Below are 20,488 nucleotides of genomic sequence, written 5' to 3'. Positions count from 1 at the left end.
TCCTGCTTTTTAAAATCATTTGCTTTAAAACCATTTTGTTGAAATAATTTGTCTAGCTTCATATACACCAGCTCTCTGAAAACTACACATGACTCTTGATACGTAGCACATTATTCTTAAAAAAAGAAATGCCAGTGTGATTAGCCATTTTCTTATTTTTAAGGTGTGAGGTATAATTAGAGACTCCCTGATGCCAAAACAAGGCTCCTTAATCAACTTTCTAAACTATCAGCAGTGAAGTGCAGGCAGAGAGCGTTCCAAGAGAGCTGGTGACAGGTGTCACATGCTGATGTCACTGCACCAAGTGGCACAGTTGTTACTGTCCCTCGATGAGAAGGGAGCTTTACTTTCTAAAATTACAAATCCAGCCAATTTTATGCTTATTCTTAGAGCATACAAATAAATCACCTTGCACAACAAGGAAGATATCCCAAATACAGCTCCTTTTTCTTTATTATGTTAAGCAGAACACTTTAGACTCTACCAACTTTATAAACTTAAAGATGAACATTGAAGCATCATTTTACCCCAAACTCCAGGAAAATTTAATTTTTACTACCGTATAATGTAGCAGTAAAGCTCATTCATCACAGAAATTCAGCACATTCCAGAATGCGTCTTGCACACTACTTCCCAGCACACCATTCCTAAAGAACTGGTTATTCAGGGAGACTGAATGCAGATAACCAGGCTCAGTCAAAGCTGGAGTAGCCAGCAAAACCAAGCATTATCTGTATTAAAGTTTTGTCCTAGATGCAGATAGAAACAACGTTTCTAAGGAATGTGAATGCTTTCTAGATACGGAACAAGATCACCTGCTCCAGGAGGCTCTTTCCTCTGTTAACAGTATCAAACAATACTGAGGTGCAACATATGCTTTTTCTTTCTTGCTAAGTAGTCTGAGGATATTGTTTATTGTTACAACACTGCCATTATCAAAAACCCAGGCATCTTCCAAATCATACAAAATACATCAAGTCTATAGTATCTGTGGGCTTAATCACCTGCTCTGAACACATACCTGCTGCCAGCAAGTATTTCACCAGTTCAAGATGACCCTCTTGAGCAGCTTCCATCAAAGGTGTTGAACAACCAAGCTCTATATCAGCTCCTGCCTTAATAAGGAAGTCAGCGACTTCAGAGAAGCCTCCACAGCAGGCCAGGGTCAGGGCTGTTTCCTGTGTTTCTTCTGTCTGTGCATTAATATTTGCCCCTGGGAAACAAAACAGCCATTACTGACCTGGCCACACACTGCCTGGGGAGGTGAATGCTCATCACTCCCACAGCAGTTTGGGTGTTTGAGCTCTGCTTTGTGGGTGCAGCAGTGAGCAGTGCCAGCTCCATGCTACATCAGAGCAATCTACACAGGCCACCTGTTGGCCATGGATCACACTGTGTCCTTCTGAGCGCTCCATCGCCACGGGATCTCACCTTGTGCCAGCAGCAAGGCCACCATCTCTTCGTGGCCTTCCCGGGCAGCTTCCATCAGAGGTGTATAACCTTCATCATTCACCTCCTCCAGGTTGGCTCCTCGCTCGATCAGAAGCGCTGCCAGCTCCACGTGCCCGCCACAAGCTGCCAGAGTGAGCGGGGATTCGAAGGAATCCGCGGGCATGTTCACCTGGGCACCGCTGTCCAACAGCAGCCGTGCCACCTCCACGTGGCCGTCCTGCAAGCAAAGGGCAACCAGGAGTCAGACAGAACTGAAGGCACTCGATGATCTAGTTGCAACCACTATCACGCTAGGCCTGAAAATTATCCTACAAAGATCCCTGTCTTTTTACTTATCATGGTTTCATTATGACAGTTACAGTAATACTCAGACCTAACCAACACCTAAGTTTCCACCTCCACGTCAGTCAGGTTTAAATGCACGAAGAAAAAAGAGCTAGATATATGTTGGTGTTTCCATTTCTTGAGGAAAATGAATCATGGTGCAAGACCTAATTTGCAGCACAGTCTTTGGGACACAACATACTAGAGATAGCAAACAAGTGCCATAAGTAATAAACTCACTCCATGACTAAACCTCAAAACAAGCATCACAAAAAAAAAAAATTCTTGTTCTTTGTAGTAGTAGTTGATTCATGACTTCTACAGACAATAAATCAAAAAAGCCCAATTGGCAACTTCTGGACCCTGGGAAAGATACCTGCAGAGAAACTGAGGTAGGTAACAATAAGGCAGGTAAGAGGAGGAGAGAAGATTTGGAAAAACTCTTAAAGATGCCTGAAGAATGCCTTGGGGTGAAGCCATAGAATAAGAGAATTAGGATTGCCAGAGCAGTCTGAGTCCTTAACAAAAGCACATAGATGTATCTGTCAGCTTCTCAAGAAAGTATTGTTAAACCTATCAGTTACTTGTAATAGGCTAAGTATCTAAAATACACATTTGACCAAAGGTGTAGTTTGGTAGAGAGCCATGACATCAACAAAAGGGGAAAGCTTAAGCTGACCATGAAGCAGGCTGTAGGTAACCTGAGATGGACAGCAATTAGGGGAGCACATTAAACACAGGCTGCTGTTCTCAGAGGTTGAGAAATCCAAAAGCCAACAGCCACCTCATTAGAGGCATTACCCAAAGTGTGGCACTGTCCTGACCAAAACAAACTGCAAGGCACTTACAAAAGAATAGGTGATCAGAGACCAGACATCTCAGTAACCTGTACCTGCTGCATTCCTTAGATGGAAAGAGATGAAGACTGGGAAGTCACAACAATTTGGTGGAACAGCTCCCTTGTGCAAGGGTGAAGCCAAATTATAACAAAAACCAAATTCTTTGTTATAGAGTTGGGACTTCAAAGGCTCATCCTCCTTTCTGCTGCTTTCAAATGTCAATACACACTCTGTAATGTCAGAACATCTGGTCTGAAACACCAAAGAGTTGAAAACCTCACAACTCTCTCCCCCAAATGAGCTGCTTCATAGTCTCCAGATTAAGCCAGCCCTTGGATTGTTTCACCAGGAAACTAAGAAAAAGCAAACAAAAAACCCCAACCTAAACAGAACAGTGGGGTTGATTAACCTTTAGTCTACAGTCATGGTGCAATCTCCTTTAGGTGACAGTATGCACCCACTGTCCCGAATTCCTTACTGGCACCAGACTCTCCTACAGGGAAGGCTATTCAAGGATACAATTACCAGCTCACTATCAGAAGACTTGGACACAACTCCCCACGTTACACCCTGACCTTGGTCACTTGCATCATCACCTCACAACTGCACTGAAAGAACATTTGATCCTCCAGCTCTCAGCAGACTGGAGGAACACTGCATCCTATCTTCCAAGGATTACAAGCTACTGGGAGAAAAATCAGTTTCCCTCTTTTTGCTGTGCTTCCTATGGAAACAAGGTTCCTGTTCTTTCTTCAGAGAAGTTCCCCAGCTTGAAGAAGAGAGAAAAAGGCCATCCAAAGTCTGTACAGAAATGGTTACATATGCTTTGACACTCTTCATTGAGTTGATGCTCTTGGATAGGGAAGTTTTTCCTCAATGGCTGCATTGAAATTATGTGGACAGTTGCTAGAGAACTAAGCACTACATTATTTTTAAAAATGGTAGGTCCAAAGAAAAGCCTCACAACCTCATTTACAGAAACCTAGAAGAGAGCAAGTCATCTCTCCATGCAAAACACTTCCGGCAGTGATGAACAGACAATTGTAATGCATGAATCATCCAGCTCAGTGCACTTTTGGAAGGCTCGTTCCATGACACACTGAGAGACCTTATTTATAAAAACAAAGGTGGAAAGCACACTAAAAAAAAACAAAACAAAACCCCAAACTAGTGACTTGTACTACATCACTGCACTGCAGATTAGTCACCCCTAAACTTCACACAGGGAGCATTTAAAACAAAGCATTACCCCCCAAAAATTAGGGAATTTTTTTCTTTGTGAGCAGTTAGACTGAGAAGCTGGTGGAAGCTACTGTAAGCACTTTTTCACAATAACAACACAAATTCAGTTGCAGTCCCCAAACAGCTTGTTACCCAAGACTCACTCTTATTTTATCACCTCCTGCATTCCTCTCTCCCCGAGGAGGGAGCAGTACAAACAAAGGTATTTACCATGCAGGCCTCCATCAGCGCCGTGTGCATCTCATCTGTTTTGTGCTCTTGATCAGCTCCAGCTTCAAGCAAAAAACGAACCATATCTAAATGGCCTTCAAATGAAACAGATCAAAATAAATAAGCATTCCACATCAACTTTTAGTAGTACAGACAATACACTTACTGAAATAATTCAGATTTTAACAGTTTGCTATTAGAATCTTCACAAGCTACAATTGGCAAACATGGCTTCTTAAAGTGCTCTTTAAAAAATACCAATGCAAACAAGTCAGCAGCCTTCAAAAAGCCTTTCCCAAAGATACTGCTCAGCCATGAGATGAAGACAGACCTGTTTAATTCAACATAACACAAGAACATTTCCTTGTGACTTCAAGCTACATAACTGTGCTTATTCCCTACTGAACTGTACAGTGACAGATCATTTAAGACTTCCAAGGAAGAATACAACTGGGGGGATTATCTTTTAGGGATGGGTCCATGTAGATCTGAACTTAACTTTAAGCTGTTTAATAACACTCACAGACATATTTCTGAGAACTAAGAGACACACATTATATCATAGTATCTGACATTATTTTTAGAAGCTTCTACTGAGCTTTACCAAAACTTGATTTAAACTCTATTACAGTTTTTGTCATTTTAGAAATTGTCCCTTCTAAGTTTTTAGCCTCTTGATGAGCATTCTTCTCTGTGGGAAGACTTAGTCTCACATAAACTGACAACCATCTTGTCAAAGATAATACAGGACATCTCTGTCATTCAAGATTTTACATTCTATGACTCAATTAGGTTCTGGGTCAAAAGAAACAAGAATGACCCTCCAGTAGTACATTCAGGGGTACCGTTACTGGCATTTGCCTGTAAGGAACTAACATATGTTGTAGGAAATCCATAACAAATCCAGATGCAAGTCCTCAGACAGGTTATACATAATATGCATCCTCAATCCTAACCACAGAGGCAAAGCCTAAAGTTACTATGACAACAATCCACATCCTTATTTTCTATTTGTAGAAAAGCAATGGTTGGAAATCAAGCCATAGAAGCACAGTGGATTACCACTACACTGTTACTTTACAAAGAAGCTTTAAATAGCAAAAGAAATTAGGTCAAAAGTCCCTAGAAGTTCATCACACTTAAGAATTCATAGCATTCTCCTAAATTACACTGAAGGAAAAGAAACCAATAATAATGGAGACATTGTCTCCCCATCAGATATTACAGAAACACACATTCCAACCTTTTCATTTTCTGAAGAACCAATAGAGATGTTTTCAGAATTCAAAGACAGCTGGTGAAGGAACTGGCAATGACACAGGGAATGTGGTAGTGGGTAGAAGGAGAGAATGCTGGTGTGTCAAAGCACAAGTTTGGACATAGCCAGTTACAAGTTTTCATATGCAACATGTCAAGTGTCCACCACATCTGGACACAAACACAGACTTAATACCACTACACCACAGAGGAACATTTTGTGACACTGAGTTTAAAACGAAAACCCAGATTTACAAAACTCTTAGGAAGATAGTCAAAGTATTGCTGAAAGTTTTAGTCAGATAAATCCAAGCAAACCAATTTAAACAAAAATACAAAACAAGGCAAGAGACAATACCTTTATAGCATGCGAGTGTAAGTGCACTTTCTTTGAACTCGTTGGAGTGAGTGTTGATTCCTGCACCATATTCCAGCAATACTCTTGCAACCTCGACATGCCCTGCACTGGCTGCTTCCATCAAGGGGGTATGTCCATTCTCATTGTGGTCTTCTATGTTAGCACCAGCTTTCAGTAGCACCTTCACCACGTCCACAAAGCCCCCGGCACAGGCGTACGTGAGAGCTGTGTTGCCTGCAGAGGAGAGGCTGCATGAGAGCCCTTTCCATCACTCACTCCAAACACAGGGAAGGAGATCAGTGTTAACAGCTCCAACAAACCCATGTACATCACCAGCAGCAGCCTTTCACCTCACAGCAATGTTACTCCAGCCCATCATTCCAGGGGGGATATAAAACCCCAAATAACTATTAACATGGAAGTTTTAATGCCAAACCAGTATTACAAATCAGGATTTTTTCAGTTTGAATATTATGTTTCCTACTTTAGCACACAAAATTAGATCAAATAAACATGCACAAAAAGATCAATAAGTAATTGTTACTGCAGAGCTGGGGGGATGATTTTTTTGTTTTGTCGTTCTTTTTTTTTTCCTAAGACTGTATCCTGTAATTCCTTGAAAATCTTTTACTGGCTGGCTGTGAATAAATTTATAATTTAAAACTCTGGTACTGTAAGTGAGAGACACTCGCATATGGCTCATGTTTTAAATGCTACAGTCAATTTTAAGGTAACTCAACTTCAAATGGCTAAACAGAAAGATAAAATAATATAGTTCGGACACATGACTTGTTTGAAAATTTGAACAAAGTTTAAATTCTATCTTAATAAACAGAATCCAAGTGCAGGTTAATGCTGTCAGTGAGGTCAGTTAAGCTATGGTCAAGAACCAGCAATACAGAGAACATTCAATGCGCTCAAAAATTTTAACTCCTCTTTAGTAAAAAGGAACAGACAGAAATAACGGGTGTTGATGGGATGCATCCCATGGTCATCTTACTGGTAATTTGAGATTATACCAATAAGAAAAGATGAACTTCATATATTTTTCTTGTCCTCTAACACCAAAGTGGTTTTTACAGGAACAATGCTTTCCATTAGAATTTGCATTAAAATCCATATTTAATAACGGCCAGTTAAGACTCCAAACACATTCGCTACAGAGCTGATCTATTCCTTACAGTTCCTGTCGTGTTTTCTTGTGAATGAAAGTGTTAGACAAAAACACAGATGTTCAGAAGAACTGTGCCTTATGTGCCAGCCTTACTAATTGTGCTCGTGCTCCCCAGTTACCTGTGGAGGACTGTGCATTGACATCTGCACAATGGACAAGGAGGAGTTTAACGATATCCACGTAGCCTCCACTGGCAGCTGCCATCAAGGGAGTGATGTCGCCTTTATTCCCTCGGTCTTCAACGTTGGCGTGCATGGCTAGAAGCACCTAGGGGAAAAGTTCACTACAGTGAGCAAATTGTAACACCAACCTTTTGTTTTTAGTTCAGTGGGGTTTGTGAGACTGGTTCTCCTGCCAGCTGCCACATCCCCTCACAGCCCAGTGCCACCCCCAGGACCATTCACAGTTACTGCCTGCACTGGGCTCTGCTGCAGAAAATCCTGAGTTTCTGCATTTGTTTGTATCTAACTTCCAGAGAAATATGGATGTTTTCAAAAGTTACAGGGCAATTTACTGACCAGAATGACAGCACAGAAACTGTCACCTGCAATAATGACCAGGACACCCACAGATCAGTGGTGTTCTGTGCACACAGGTGAGAAGTTCTCTCCTGTCCTGTGTTTTGGCACCAAAATGTGAAGTTGGGCATTTCTGAGAACTATCACCTATTTCAAAGCAGCTGCCCTTAGATACAGAAACAATCTAACTTAAAATTAACAGAAATTAATGTACTGTCGATAAAAATGTGATTTAAAAAAAATGCTTGTGTGACTGAGACATGAGCTTTTAGAAGGTAACCAGTTGTAGTATTTGGGTTTACTACTATTTTAGATATTCCTGCTCGGTTGAACAGCTGGACTGCATCTAGAATAATGCCAGAAAAGCAGATACATCACAAAATATAGGATTCATTCCTCAGACTAGTCCCTTCAACCTAAAGGCATCTGCGACTGCATTTTCCATTAAAGAAACCCAAACAACAACTGAAAACCCACAATAAGCTGTATTCACTGATATTCTGTTGAAATAATAAAAAATTATAAGAGCCACAATAGCTAAATTGTTTACCTATCAAAGAAGCCCCTCAAGACAATGCTTCACAAATGTTTAGTCCTAACTGTATTTGTTACTTACTTGTGCCAATTCATAATATCCTGCTGAGCAGGCCAAGCAAAGCAGACTCTCCCCTTCTTCAGTATGTTCATTTACGCTCCGTCCTTCATCCAGCAGCTTCCGGACAGCATTTACATCCCCATCGGAGCATGCTTCTGCCAAACTGCGACTGCAAAACCAGTTAGCACACAGTGAGCTCAAAACACACCTGCAACAGCTAGGCAGCTTTCCTAGGCAAGGAAGAAGCCTTTAAGTAAAGACTCCTGACTCCAGTGCTAAGCTTTACTTGAAAATACACCTTATATATATTTTTTTAAGTTTATCTATATTTCAGTTTACCAATATTTCCACAGGTGAAATGGAGATAGACTCTTTCCTTATTGTCTAAACTAGCTTGTTCTCATCGTTATGAGTTTCTAACTCATAATACGCTCTCATACAGATCAGATGCAGAGAGGAGTGCTCAAAGCTGGTTTTTGTGGTGTTCACAAGACAGGAGCAAACCTCACAAATACTATTCCCACTTCAGGGAATGCCAGATACACAGAGATTGTGACCATGACAAACTGCTGACTGCATGTGCCAAGGCAAATTCCTACTGCAGACAAAGCCAAAAAGTCAGCAGTCAAGTATCACAGAGACCACTAATATGAATTAGCAGACAAACTTCAGCAATCACGTACTCTTCTACAGCTAAGAACCTGAACTTTCTTGAGTAAGAACTCAACTCTCTGGTACACAGCAAGAGCAGCAGGTTAGAAAGTAACATTTTTTTGTAATTTTCTCTTACCCTGTGAAGCCAATAACCTGATGGGACAGTAGTTACACCTTCAGATGCAATCTGCTTCTGCTAGCAGTAGAACAGCTCCATTACTAAGTACTAACTATAAAATTATCTGAATTGGAAATAAAATCCCATTCCATAGCTGGGTAACTAGGGGTGGTCAGTATGTACAATTAATTGAATTTGAAATAAAATCCCATTTCATAGCTGGGGAACCAAGAGTGGCCAGTACGTACAACTAACTGAATTTGAAATAAAATCCCATTTCATAGTTGGAGAACCTGGGGTGGTCAGTAGTACAATTAATTGAATATGAAATAAAATCCCATTCTGTAGCTGGGGAACCAGATGTGCAGAGTACATACAATTAACTGAATTTGAAATAAAATCCCATTCTGTAGTTGGAGAACCAGGAGTGGTCAGTACATACAATTAACTGAATTTGAAATAAAACCCCATAGTTGGGGAACCAGGAGTGGTCAGTACATACAATTAACTGAATTTGAAATAAAACCCCATAGTTGGGGAACCAGGGGTGGTCAGTACATATAATTAACTGAATTTGAAATAAAACCCCATAGTTGGGGAACCAGGGGTGGTCAGTATGTACAATTAACTGAATTTGAAATGAAGCCCCATAGCTGGGGAAACAGGGGCAGTCAGTATGTACAATTAACCGAATTTGAAATAAAACCCCACAGTTGGGGAAGCAGGGACGGTCAGTACCTACAATTAACCGAATTTGAAATAAAACCCCATAGCTGGGGAAGCAGGGGCGGTCAGTACCTACAATTAACCGAATTTGAAATAAAACCCCATCGTTGGGGAACCAGGGGTGGTCAGTACCTACAATTAACCGAATTTGAAATAAAACCCCATCGTTGGGGAACCAGGGGTGGTCAGTACCTACAATTAACCGAATTTGAAATAAAACCCCATAGTTGGGGAACCAAGGGTGCTCAGTACATATATTTAACTGAATTTGAAATAAAACCCCATAGCTGGGGAAGCAGGGGTGCCCAGTACGTACTTGTCCACCTGTCCGTTGTTGTGATTGTTCTCGGCTCTCATCCGCGTCAGCGCGGCGGCCGCCTCGTCCAGCGCGCAGCTGACGGACGACGTCAGTCTCCGGAGAACCTCGGGATCTGCGAAGGCTTTGCCATCGGCAGTGGACAATTTACCAATTCCTTCAGAGCACGTTCGTTCATCAGTCGGGTTAGTATGAAAGTCACACAAAAGAAATGCAAAGACACTATTTTAGAGTTCAGCCACATGCACTATTAGTTAAAAATCATTTGCAAACATGCCAGATAATTAATTAGCTACTTAAAACTATCCGCTAACATATGCCCAAGACCTGAATATTTAATTAACTACAATATAGCAGTAAAACCCTACATCTTTCAACTGACAGCTTTGTTACTTGTCCTGAAGTCTCAAGTCATACCTTTGAAGAACTTAAAAGAAGTAAAAAACCATCATATTGGGGTATTAAGGATAAATTCAGGCATTCAAACCAGAAGTTCGGGAAACAGACATGATTCAATATTTTTCTGAATGGGAAGAAGTTTTCAACTTAAAACAATTATTACCCCTTTCCCACCCATAACAAAGCAGACTGAGTTCTAATATATATATTTTTTTTTAAAAGTAGGAAAAACTTAAACGTCTATTAGTTTATATTTCAGTAATGTACCGCTCTAAACTGCCCACCTCTAGCTACAGGAACAAAAGATAGGGAATGAAATTTCAAATATTTTAAGTATACTTGAAATCAATGCCTCTCCTTCACAGACACAACACAACACAGTAAAAATGCTTAGAATCAAGGAACTTTCTTTAAAGTTTCTTTTTTTAATACCACTTTCTTTGCTCAAGTTTTACACTACACAAGGTTTTACTCCTCATATTTAAGCACAGCCTATTTAACACATGCAAACAAAACAGTGTGGGCAGGACTTGTATCTTCAGGTACAAATTCGTAAACAGCACAAACACCTCCCAGCCACCCACAAAAAAACCCAAACAAAAATTAATCAATGTCATGTGCTACAAAAAGCAAATGATTACTGGTTCACAGATCAGCCACCTTCACCAGTCATGAATCAGTAACTTCAATTCCTTAGCTGTTAAAAAGGGTCAAATTAGATAGAAACCTCTGGAAATAAGGCACCTTATCCCTCAGAAGATTTGCTATTTGGTATGTGCATATCACTGCAGGCCTGATTTACACGACAATGTAAATGTAAATGCTTGATTTCCCACAACCCTGCTTGTAATTCTTACAGAATAAATAGTATTTTAAGTTTGACTGCTGTCTTCAGAGAATGCATGTCCCCAGTTTGAGAGCATCTAATTTGCTTCTTGATAACGTAAGAATCAATACTTAGCAAATTTCTCCACCCTAAATCTCTTTATGCCAGCACACACCCAGCACCCAGTGACATTGCCCTGCACAGCTGGTGCAGTGCTCCAAGTGCTGGCTGGCAGCACTGGAATGTGGTGCTGGACATGATGGAGAATCCCTCTCCAGCCATTGAGACAGACACCTCCCCTGGGGTGCAGCACTTGGCTGGTGGAAATAAGCAATGGATGTTCAGTGAGCTGCTTAAGAGACTTGTGCACCTCCTCCCTGCCTCCAACATTCCACATCTGGATCCCTTCAGCATTGTCAGTGGCTACGAAAACAAATTTATAACTACTAGCCTAGTCTGCAATGAAATCAGAAATCACACCTTGATCTGTGTGGGTTGGAAGCCTGGCTAGTCCAGAGCAATCACAGCAAAAAGTGGAAGGGGTCATGGAGGTCACTGGCCACATGACCCCTTCCACCTCCAAACTGTCGAGGCCACCACCCCCGTGGCCATCACTGTTAAATATAGCAAAGTTAATAAAGAAGCCTCAAATGCCACAGCTCATGCCTTATGCATTCATGTAAACTGGATTTACTGGTGGTGTAAAGGGGTTGGAAGTCCTGTCATCTTGGCAGCTGGAGCAGGTGGGACAGTGGGGGACAGCCACTGCAAAACTGGGTCAGGACATCAATTTAGTTCCAAATACACCAAGAAAGTGACAGTTTTTCCACAGCTCTGCTTCCCCAGGATGGCTCACGGGGTAACTGCTGAGATGTTTACACGAGCTATTTCTGGTGGCAGTGCTGGCTTACGCTGCATTGCAGTGTACATAAAGCACTGCTGAAGGAAAGACAAAGAATTAAGTCTTCACAACTCGGCAGTGAGGCCTCATCTGGGACTGCTGCAACCAAAGCTGAACAGCGTGGTAAACAACATGGAAAAGTACTCGAGAGAAATCCACAGGACCCCTGAGCGAAGGCTAAAAATGCACAGATTTAGCTTACAGGGAGCAACACAACTGCAGCTTCCCTCCACTTTAAAAAGGTCTAATTGAAGGAGCTGTTAACAGTTCTACTGGTGACAAAAGAAGGGGAAAATACAACGTCCAGCCAAAAGAAACAATCCAAAGAACTACCAAAATACCACCATCAAAACCCCATGGATGCCAAAAGCCCATGTGACCTGGCTATCTGCAACTACACTGGATATCTCCATTATTTCAGCTCACCAAAGTAGTAGCACTGACAAGTTGTCGAAACAAGCAGGACCCACACTTGATACCTTCTCTGTTTTAAAAGTTTGTTGTGGCATTTATACCTGGGATTTCTGAAGGCAGAAGTCACACCACAGGATCTTCCGTGCCTGGTTAAGACAAACAAACATGACCCACTACAGCTCTCCTATTCCCAAGTATCTGTTTTCATGGATTTTACCTGGTGGTCTCCTGCGGGACTCATCAACCATGGGTCACTGGCTCTTCCTTCTGGAGAGTCAAAGTGCACTTAGAGCTCACTCCTGTTTCTGACTTTGTCCCAAAAAATGAGCTATAACCAAACTAAAGCTTTTCAGAGGGTAAGTGGAAGGTGCCTTTTATTTGCCTCACCACCTAGAGTTTAACCTAGGTGCCATTCCCAGCTCTTAATTTCATATTTTTGTATTGCACATGCCAAAACTAATCAACAGCCACAGATTTGTTTGGCTGGCTGGAGTCAAAGGGAGACAGACTACAAGAATTACCACTGCAGACACACATTCATTCACCCTCCTTTTGCACATTATACTGAATAATTTACTACATTAATAACAATTTGAAGCTTTTATTTTGTTATGATTTAGGATGACTATGCCAGAATCTCAATGCTGTAATGCTCATGTGTCTTTTAATCTCCAATTTACTTAATTTTGTGCCCAAACCACTTTTTCTTGTGTCACTCTTATACACATAGGGACTCCAGCAGTCTGATTTACGTGCAGGATCTTGGCCAAAATTCTTCTTGCTTCTTCCCATCCAACAAATACTGAAAGCATCCTCAGGACCATTCTACACACTCTTGCACAAGAGTGATCACAATTTCTCACATTATTACAGTCTCTCTAATACGTTACTGATCTGACACTATCTGAACTGAACCAAGGTCTTACATTCTGGTCTTCCTGGAATATTACACACATGCCTCTATACAGGCCATCCTTTCCATCTTTTCATGGACAGATCACTGTTGCAGGTTTAAATCTGAAAAGAAAATGTGGAACCCATTGTTTTTTATTGAGAATAGTTCACAGACATTAATCGTATGGAGAGGGCGATGTTTCTAATGCAAGGTTACAGCTTAAAACTAAAATTATGAAAAGTTTGTTCTTAAGCAAGCCAAAAGGAAGTGCCTTCATCCAACATAAGCTGCCATGCAAAGACCAAAAAGGTGAACTCAAAAGAAGTTTGGACAGAATTACTGTGCCTGTGCCTTCTAACAGCCTAAGAACAGTGGCCCTGAAAGTCACTCTTTAAGGATATTCCTGAATAATAGATAACTGGAAGAACAGAGAGTGGAGAGACTTTCACCTCTACTGTGATGTTCCTGCTTTACCCCCTACAGGGAAAAGCAGAGCCACTACAGATCCCACACATGTTCAGAAGAGAAGAGGCAGACAAATCTTCACATCTTCTGTGGTGGGCAGCTCTTCATCTGAACAGCTGCTGCTGGAGCCACGTGCCAGCTGTTCAGAAACCCCACAGGAACAAGGCCAGCAGCACTATCCAACAATGGAAGAGATCAATGACTGAACTTGGGACCAGATAGTGCCAGATGTTCAACCCTTAATGCCATATGACTGAACTATTTAAACCAGCCTGAAGTTGATTACAAAGGTGTATTAGAACAAGGAACTCACCTTTCAAGGGAAAAGTTTTCTCATCAGATACACACCTACAACCAACACTCCCATTTCCTTGTTGACTTTCAGACTCATCGGGGTATTCCCACTTTGTAACTACCAAGCTTAGAGTTTTAAGGTAACCTGAAATGAGCTGATAACTTCTCAGTGTGATGTGAGTTTAACAAGTCAGAGATACATATAATGCCTCAAAAAAAAAAAAAGAAACACCAACAGGTTTGTGCCTTTGGAAAACACAGTTAAGTCCCTCATAGGACACACAGCTGATGTCAACATATACTTTGAACATCAAAGGAGACTGCTCCAAAAAGATCAACATATTCAATAGATAAGGTCCAATAATCCTCACAAATCCCAGCAGATTCAGTGGTGATTGTGTGCTTCCCCTGTCAGTTCCAGCACACTGCATGTTCTAACACACTGGAGGACATTTACTTGTAACACACCCAATTTCTGCCCTCATGCTCATCACAAAGTCTAACTCAGCTTCAGTCCGTACAGAATCAGCTGGGGGTCCTTAAGGGCTTACAAAGCCCAAAGACAGCTTGTGATGGAAATGTGGACAGCTTTAAAAGGCCCAAAGAAGTACAAAATGAGAATCATGGCCCAGAAATGTATAGCTTATCTTTTTACCAGTATGTCAGGAATCTGCTCTAATCAGCCTGGTGTACAAGCAGCACCTCAAACAAGGTAAAGAGGGTTCAAGGAAGCAGGAGGAACTTTGTTTTAGGTTCTTTACTGGCATCTCCATTCAGAGGAATTGAGAAGTTCTAGGCTGTCCAAAGCCCACTGCCACAGCCTCGTGCCAACAAGCAGTGACCCTACCAGAACAGTATCAACCCCAGCACATCCCAGAGCTGCAGGAAGACAAGGCAACAAGCAGAACGGAACACACACTCTTCTCTAAGGTCTCAGGTGGCAAAGTTACACACTGCCTGTGTAAATAACAAAAAGTTCACACTTGGCTTCTCTCTGATGATATCTAAATACCTTCCCAAACACAAATTTCATATTAGATCAGTTTCAGAGCCAGTAAACCAAAGAAAAGCATGCCCCATTTGCTTGTAAAGAGCAGTCCAAAGCCAAGCAAACCCAAAGGAACAGTCATATGCAAGTTTCACTGCATTAAGATACCTAATTTGCAGCACCAGAATGAGGGACATAAATATATTTACAATTTTTGGAATATATTTTAAATATTTATATGTAGCTTATTGTATGCTGATTGCTCAAACTAAAGTCCTCAAGGCAAGAGCCACATATTGAGTAGTGCCCTTCAGGTAAAGAAATTAGAAAATACTAATAATTCATTCTAGTCATCTTCTAAAATTCATATGCTTTTAAAAAGTTTCATATGAAGTGCTGTTAAAAAAATAACTCACACTAAGCTAAATAACATTAGAATTACAAGGAAAGTCTACTTATAGTATAAGGAAAATAACTGTTTAAATGAGAGTACAGCTTGAGTAATGCCATTTGGGATTTTTTGGGTTTTTTTTGGAGAAAATCATTATCCAGAATGCTTATCCATTTTTCAATAGGTCATTTCAACACTACTATTCCCAGGCATGGAACAGTTTGATATGGTAGGAATTATTTTAGTTTTGTTTTCTAAAACACTAAAAAATCTACATTGAGGCTTTCAGTCTTTCCAATCCAAGTACACGCCTTTGGAATCACTACCACTGAAAATCACAGTTATGGTCTGATCTCAGCTCAGCTCCAGAGCAATGAAAACTCCCTGTACTTCCACCAGCCCTGGTGTATCTGCACTTCGCTCACGAAAACATTCTTTTATATAAAGGTGATACAAATTTTCACTACAAAACTATTTTCCCATCTTACCAAGTGCATGATACAAACCAGCCTCACTGGCTGCAATTTTTATTTTTCTTCCTCTCAATTACTATATTTGGACATGCTAAATAAAATTCATTTAGCATGAAATTAAGAGCTGCAGCTTGAGGGATTTTTAAATTTTATTAATTAGCATTTTACAATATTTCATGTGTCACCATCACAGTTCCCCATAGACTTCAAGAGCAGCTGAGTTCTCAATTGCTACAAATCATATTCCTGACAGCAAACTGTGATGCTCAAAAATTACATTTTCAGTGCAATCTGAAAAAATCATATTCAGATCATCTGCTAAGCAATTTCTGGCAAAAGCAGAAATTTATTATCCTTGACTGGATTTCATGGTCCTTATCTCAAAATATCCCTTCTTCGCAAATCCATTCTCTTAAACATAAAAGAAAATCACCCACAATATTCACAAGTGAAAGGGAATGCCTGAAAAACAAACAAACAAAACAATCAAAAGGCCATTTCAACATACACATATCTTGGGAGAAAACTTCTCCTAATTCTAGCTCCCACTTTTCACTTACTTGACACTACAAACTCCTAATATTACACTTGCATTTATATCTATTTCAATGCACTTGTGGAAACAGGAGCCAGCAATCTCCACCACATTCTCTCCTCTTTCCAGCAGGGCAGCTGGAGCAGTGAGATTTTCCTTTTCCAGAATCAAAAGCCAGGAAGTACTTCTCCAGCTACAGTTAGTTCTTACTGTTATTTCAGTAACATTTTGATGGCAAGGGTTCCTTTTTGAGAACATCTTTTTACATTTGTGTGCTTAAGTATCTCACACTCTGAAAACTAATTTTAAATTTCCCATAAACATAAATCCTTGATTAACTAGTCAATATTCATTAACATTTCTTTTGACAAATTAGATTCATTATGTTTCAGTTTATAAAATTAGATTTCAATTTAGTCTCACGTCACTTCAGTAAGAGTTACCTAATCAGGGAATTCACTACCTCAGCCACCAACTTCCATTTTTAGTAAAGCTTGAAAGGCCAGTAAGCAAATTCAGCAATGAAAAACAGCTTTACATAGACTTACAGATGTTTCCAGAAAAAAATCCCAATCTTCCCAAATAGTCTGAAATTTCATTTAATTGCTCTCCACCAACCCAACCCCCCCCCATTCCTTTGTTTTCAGAATTCAAGGAAGAATACAGGTGTTTGACAGATAAGGAATACCAGACATATTTTAGCTTAGAACACTGAACTGAAAGATTGGTTTAAACCTTGTAGCAGAGATTTGTTAACATATGAGGGATCAAATATGACAGAATAATACCAGAAAAATTATCCACATAACTACCTCCTCAAAACTCCTCATCTTACTTAAAATCCTGACCATACCAGACTTTGCTACAGCAGCACTCTCAATTTTTCTGTCAGTTTGATTTTTCCCAAGCTTTCATTAGGAATCCATTTTCTCCCAGGTATGAACATTAAGTTACCTTTTCTAAAGCTAAAATAACATGAGCTTTTTTGTGCCAATCTAACATTTGGCCACTTTCAGAAGGATGACTTTGTGCTCTTCCTCTCCCCATGTTTCCCCCACTGTCCTCACACTGGGGAAAAGGGGAGGGAGTTTTCTCTCAGCACAAGGTAAGTCTGACCAGCAAAAGGTCTTTCTAGGCACCACCATAACTGGTAAGAGGAGAGAAAACCATGCAGGAACAGCAGATTACTGACTAGGACAGCAAACAGCCACTAAAACATCTTATCCAGCTCACACACCTTCCTGTCACTCATTCTCAATGTTTTTTCCAAATGTTTGTTTCATAATCCAGGATTTTAGAAAGAAATTTAACCTTTCAATTTTTTAAGATTTTGTTCCTATTAAATCTCTATCAAAGAAACATTTGCCTTACACCAAGGCAACAAGTTCCCAGATGCAACTCTCAACACTGCTGATCCATTACAGGAACCACGACTTCCAGCCAAACTCATCACATATGTGCAGAGAATTGTGCTGATCACTCAAATGCACTTTGATCCCACACATATTGCATGTAGTTCATATGGAAGCATCATTAATTACTCTGGTGTCATGATTACAGATGTACTTCAGCAGCAGCAAACAGCTTTTCCACCCATCTCACTGTGGGTGACAATCTCTTAACTCTTGGGTTGCCTTGTGTTTGAAAACAGCAACTGCAATCAGGACAGAAGCAATATTACAGTGAAAACAACTGCCACTTCTGAGAATAACTATTTCTACCAGCTTCACTAAATTGTTGGGGTTTGTTCTGGTTTTTTTTTTTTTTTTTTTCGCATGGAAAAAGCACTCGTACCCATTGGCAACTAAGACATTCTTTCTAACTTGCTTTTGATGGCAAGAAAATATAAGATTTGAGAAAAATATTTAAAACACAGTACTAACTTTAATTCAAATTATAAAGGAAAAGAATGGGATTAAACAGTGGTTTATCTATGTGACTTTGAAAAACCTGAATTTTGTTTTGGTGCTTTCCTGGGATTAAATGGGAGTTACACTGGATATCACAGTTAAATAGGAGCTTAGCACTTAGTTTTAAATTTTTTTCTGAATGACCAAGTCAGGGATTTTTTTTTCCCCACCCTTAACACAGATAAAAGCCAGCAATACACACCCAGAATCCTTTGCCATAGCAGCAAAACCACAGCAAAGTACTTGGGTGCCCAATGCCTTTTCCCTTGCCAGTCCTCCCTTCCTTGTGATCTCCTCCTGCCACAAACCCTCCACACCTTCCCCAGGGCTGCAGTACCAGGGCACATTCAACTCCATTTTATACTTATAGCCTTAAAACAAATGCCCTTTCTGGTTGTACCCCGCTTGCCAGCCTTGCTGTGATTAGCTAAGGGAAAACTTCAGCCACGGCTGGAATTGTTCGCCTGCCTTTGTTTGGCTTTGAATTGGACACAGTTAAACGGCAGCGTCAGCACATCTCCCGAGCCGGGCAGTCACCTGCTCCCAGCCTGCCCAGCAGTGTGAGCACACACATCCCAGTGCACCCCTGCACATCCCAGGGCACCCCTGCACATCCCAGGGCACCCCTGCACATCTCAGCACATCCCAGTGCACCCCTGCACATCCCAGTGCACCCCTGCACATCCCAGTGCACCCCTGCACATCTCAGCACATCCCAGTGCACCCCTGCACATCCCAGTGCACCCCTGCACATCCCAGTGCACCCCTGCACATCCCAGGGCATCCCAGTGCACCCCTGCACATCCCAGTGCATCCCAGTGCACCCCTGCACATCCCAGTGCACCCCTGCACATCCCAGTGCACCCTTGCACATCTCAGCACATCCCAGTGCACCCCTGCACATCCCAGTGCACCCTTGCACATCTCAGCACATCCCAGTGCACCCCTGCACATCCCAGTGCGCCCCTGCACATCCCAGTGCACCCTTGCACATCTCAGCACATCCCAGTGCACCCCTGCACATCTCAGCACATCCCAGTGCACCCCTGCACATCCCAGTGCACCCTTGCACATCTCAGCACATCCCAGTGCACCCCTGCACATCCCAAAGAATCTCAGTGCACCCTTGCACATCTCAGCACAGTCCAGCACATTCCAGTGCACCCCAGTACATTCCAGCACAACCCAGAGCATCCCAGAGAATCTCAGTGCACCCCTGCACATCACATCACATCCCAGTGCACCCCTGCATATCCCATCACATCCCAGTGCACCCCTGCACATCCCAGTGCACCCCAGAGAATCCCAGTATATCCCATTGCACTCCAGCACACCCCAGCACATCCCAGTGCACCCCTGCACATACCAGAGCATCCAGTACACCTCAGCACATCCCAGCATCCCAGTGCACCCCAGCTTTTCCCAGTACATTCCAGCCTTTCCCAGCACAACCCAGCACAGGGCATGGGGAGCTGCTGTCACCCACCCAGTGCCCAGCCAGAATCAAAGGAGCTCTGCTCAAATTCCAAGCTTTGGACATCATCCTCTATGTCAAGGAAGAGAAGATGGAATCTGATTTGCTTTTGGGTGCTTATACAAAGTAGTTTTAAACCCCTACATCACTCTTGGGGAATTTATTTCAAGCTTTTAATGCATACAATATTTATCCATACAACTACAAAGGTGGTGTCCTGGTTTTGCATGGGACACATTTATGCAAGTGATGCAAACTTGCAAGTGATGCAATTAGCTGAATGATCCAGAAGAAGGTATCAATTAAGCAGAAATTAAGACCTCTGTAAAGAAAGCTACACATTTTTTACTTTGTGCCATCAAATATGGAAAAATGTACCATTTATTTAATTATTTCACACAAAAATATCACAGCTAGTGGTTGGTAATTATTCTTCATTTCCTGGTTCTTCCTTTCATGGCTTATCAGAGAGAAATGTTTCCTCATTTCAAGTCTGACAATTGCTTGGCCCCAAGAATCTGAAAGATACATGTCAAAGAGCTAAGACTGCTATTGAAACAAGGGAATGAGGAATGTGGAAATGGCTCTGTCCACTGTGGGAGGGTAGGGAGTAAAGAAAAACCTCACTTATCCCTGAGAAATATCAAGAGTAGAAAAAAAAATTACTCATGCTGAGAAAGGTCCACAGAATTCCTGTTCTTGACTTCTAGCATTCTAATGCTAGTATTTCATGTCTCATC

The 20,488-nt window shown here is 41.4% G+C and overlaps 1 protein-coding gene across 1 annotated transcript in view; it reads right to left on the bottom strand.

The window, feature by feature from the left end:
• Positions 1 to 20,488, bottom strand: part of ANKHD1 (ankyrin repeat and KH domain containing 1) — a 77,359-nt gene that overhangs the window by 32,141 nt on the left and 24,730 nt on the right. Inside the window, exons 3-9 of the mRNA XM_077786742.1 lie at positions 9,784 to 9,940; positions 7,991 to 8,138; positions 6,976 to 7,123; positions 5,683 to 5,916; positions 4,068 to 4,162; positions 1,432 to 1,669; positions 1,022 to 1,213 (exon numbers count right to left, since the gene is read on the bottom strand). Coding sequence (XP_077642868.1) covers positions 1,022 to 1,213; positions 1,432 to 1,669; positions 4,068 to 4,162; positions 5,683 to 5,916; positions 6,976 to 7,123; positions 7,991 to 8,138; positions 9,784 to 9,940 — 1,212 coding nt within the window. The remainder of the gene's footprint in view (positions 1 to 1,021; positions 1,214 to 1,431; positions 1,670 to 4,067; positions 4,163 to 5,682; positions 5,917 to 6,975; positions 7,124 to 7,990; positions 8,139 to 9,783; positions 9,941 to 20,488) is intronic.

Source organism: Lonchura striata, chromosome 15 (genome assembly GCF_046129695.1).
Source record: "Lonchura striata isolate bLonStr1 chromosome 15, bLonStr1.mat, whole genome shotgun sequence".
NCBI classification, from domain to species: domain Eukaryota; kingdom Metazoa; phylum Chordata; class Aves; order Passeriformes; family Estrildidae; genus Lonchura; species Lonchura striata.
Note: the sequence above shows the minus strand (reverse complement) of the source record. Positions and strands in the feature narration are given on the sequence as shown.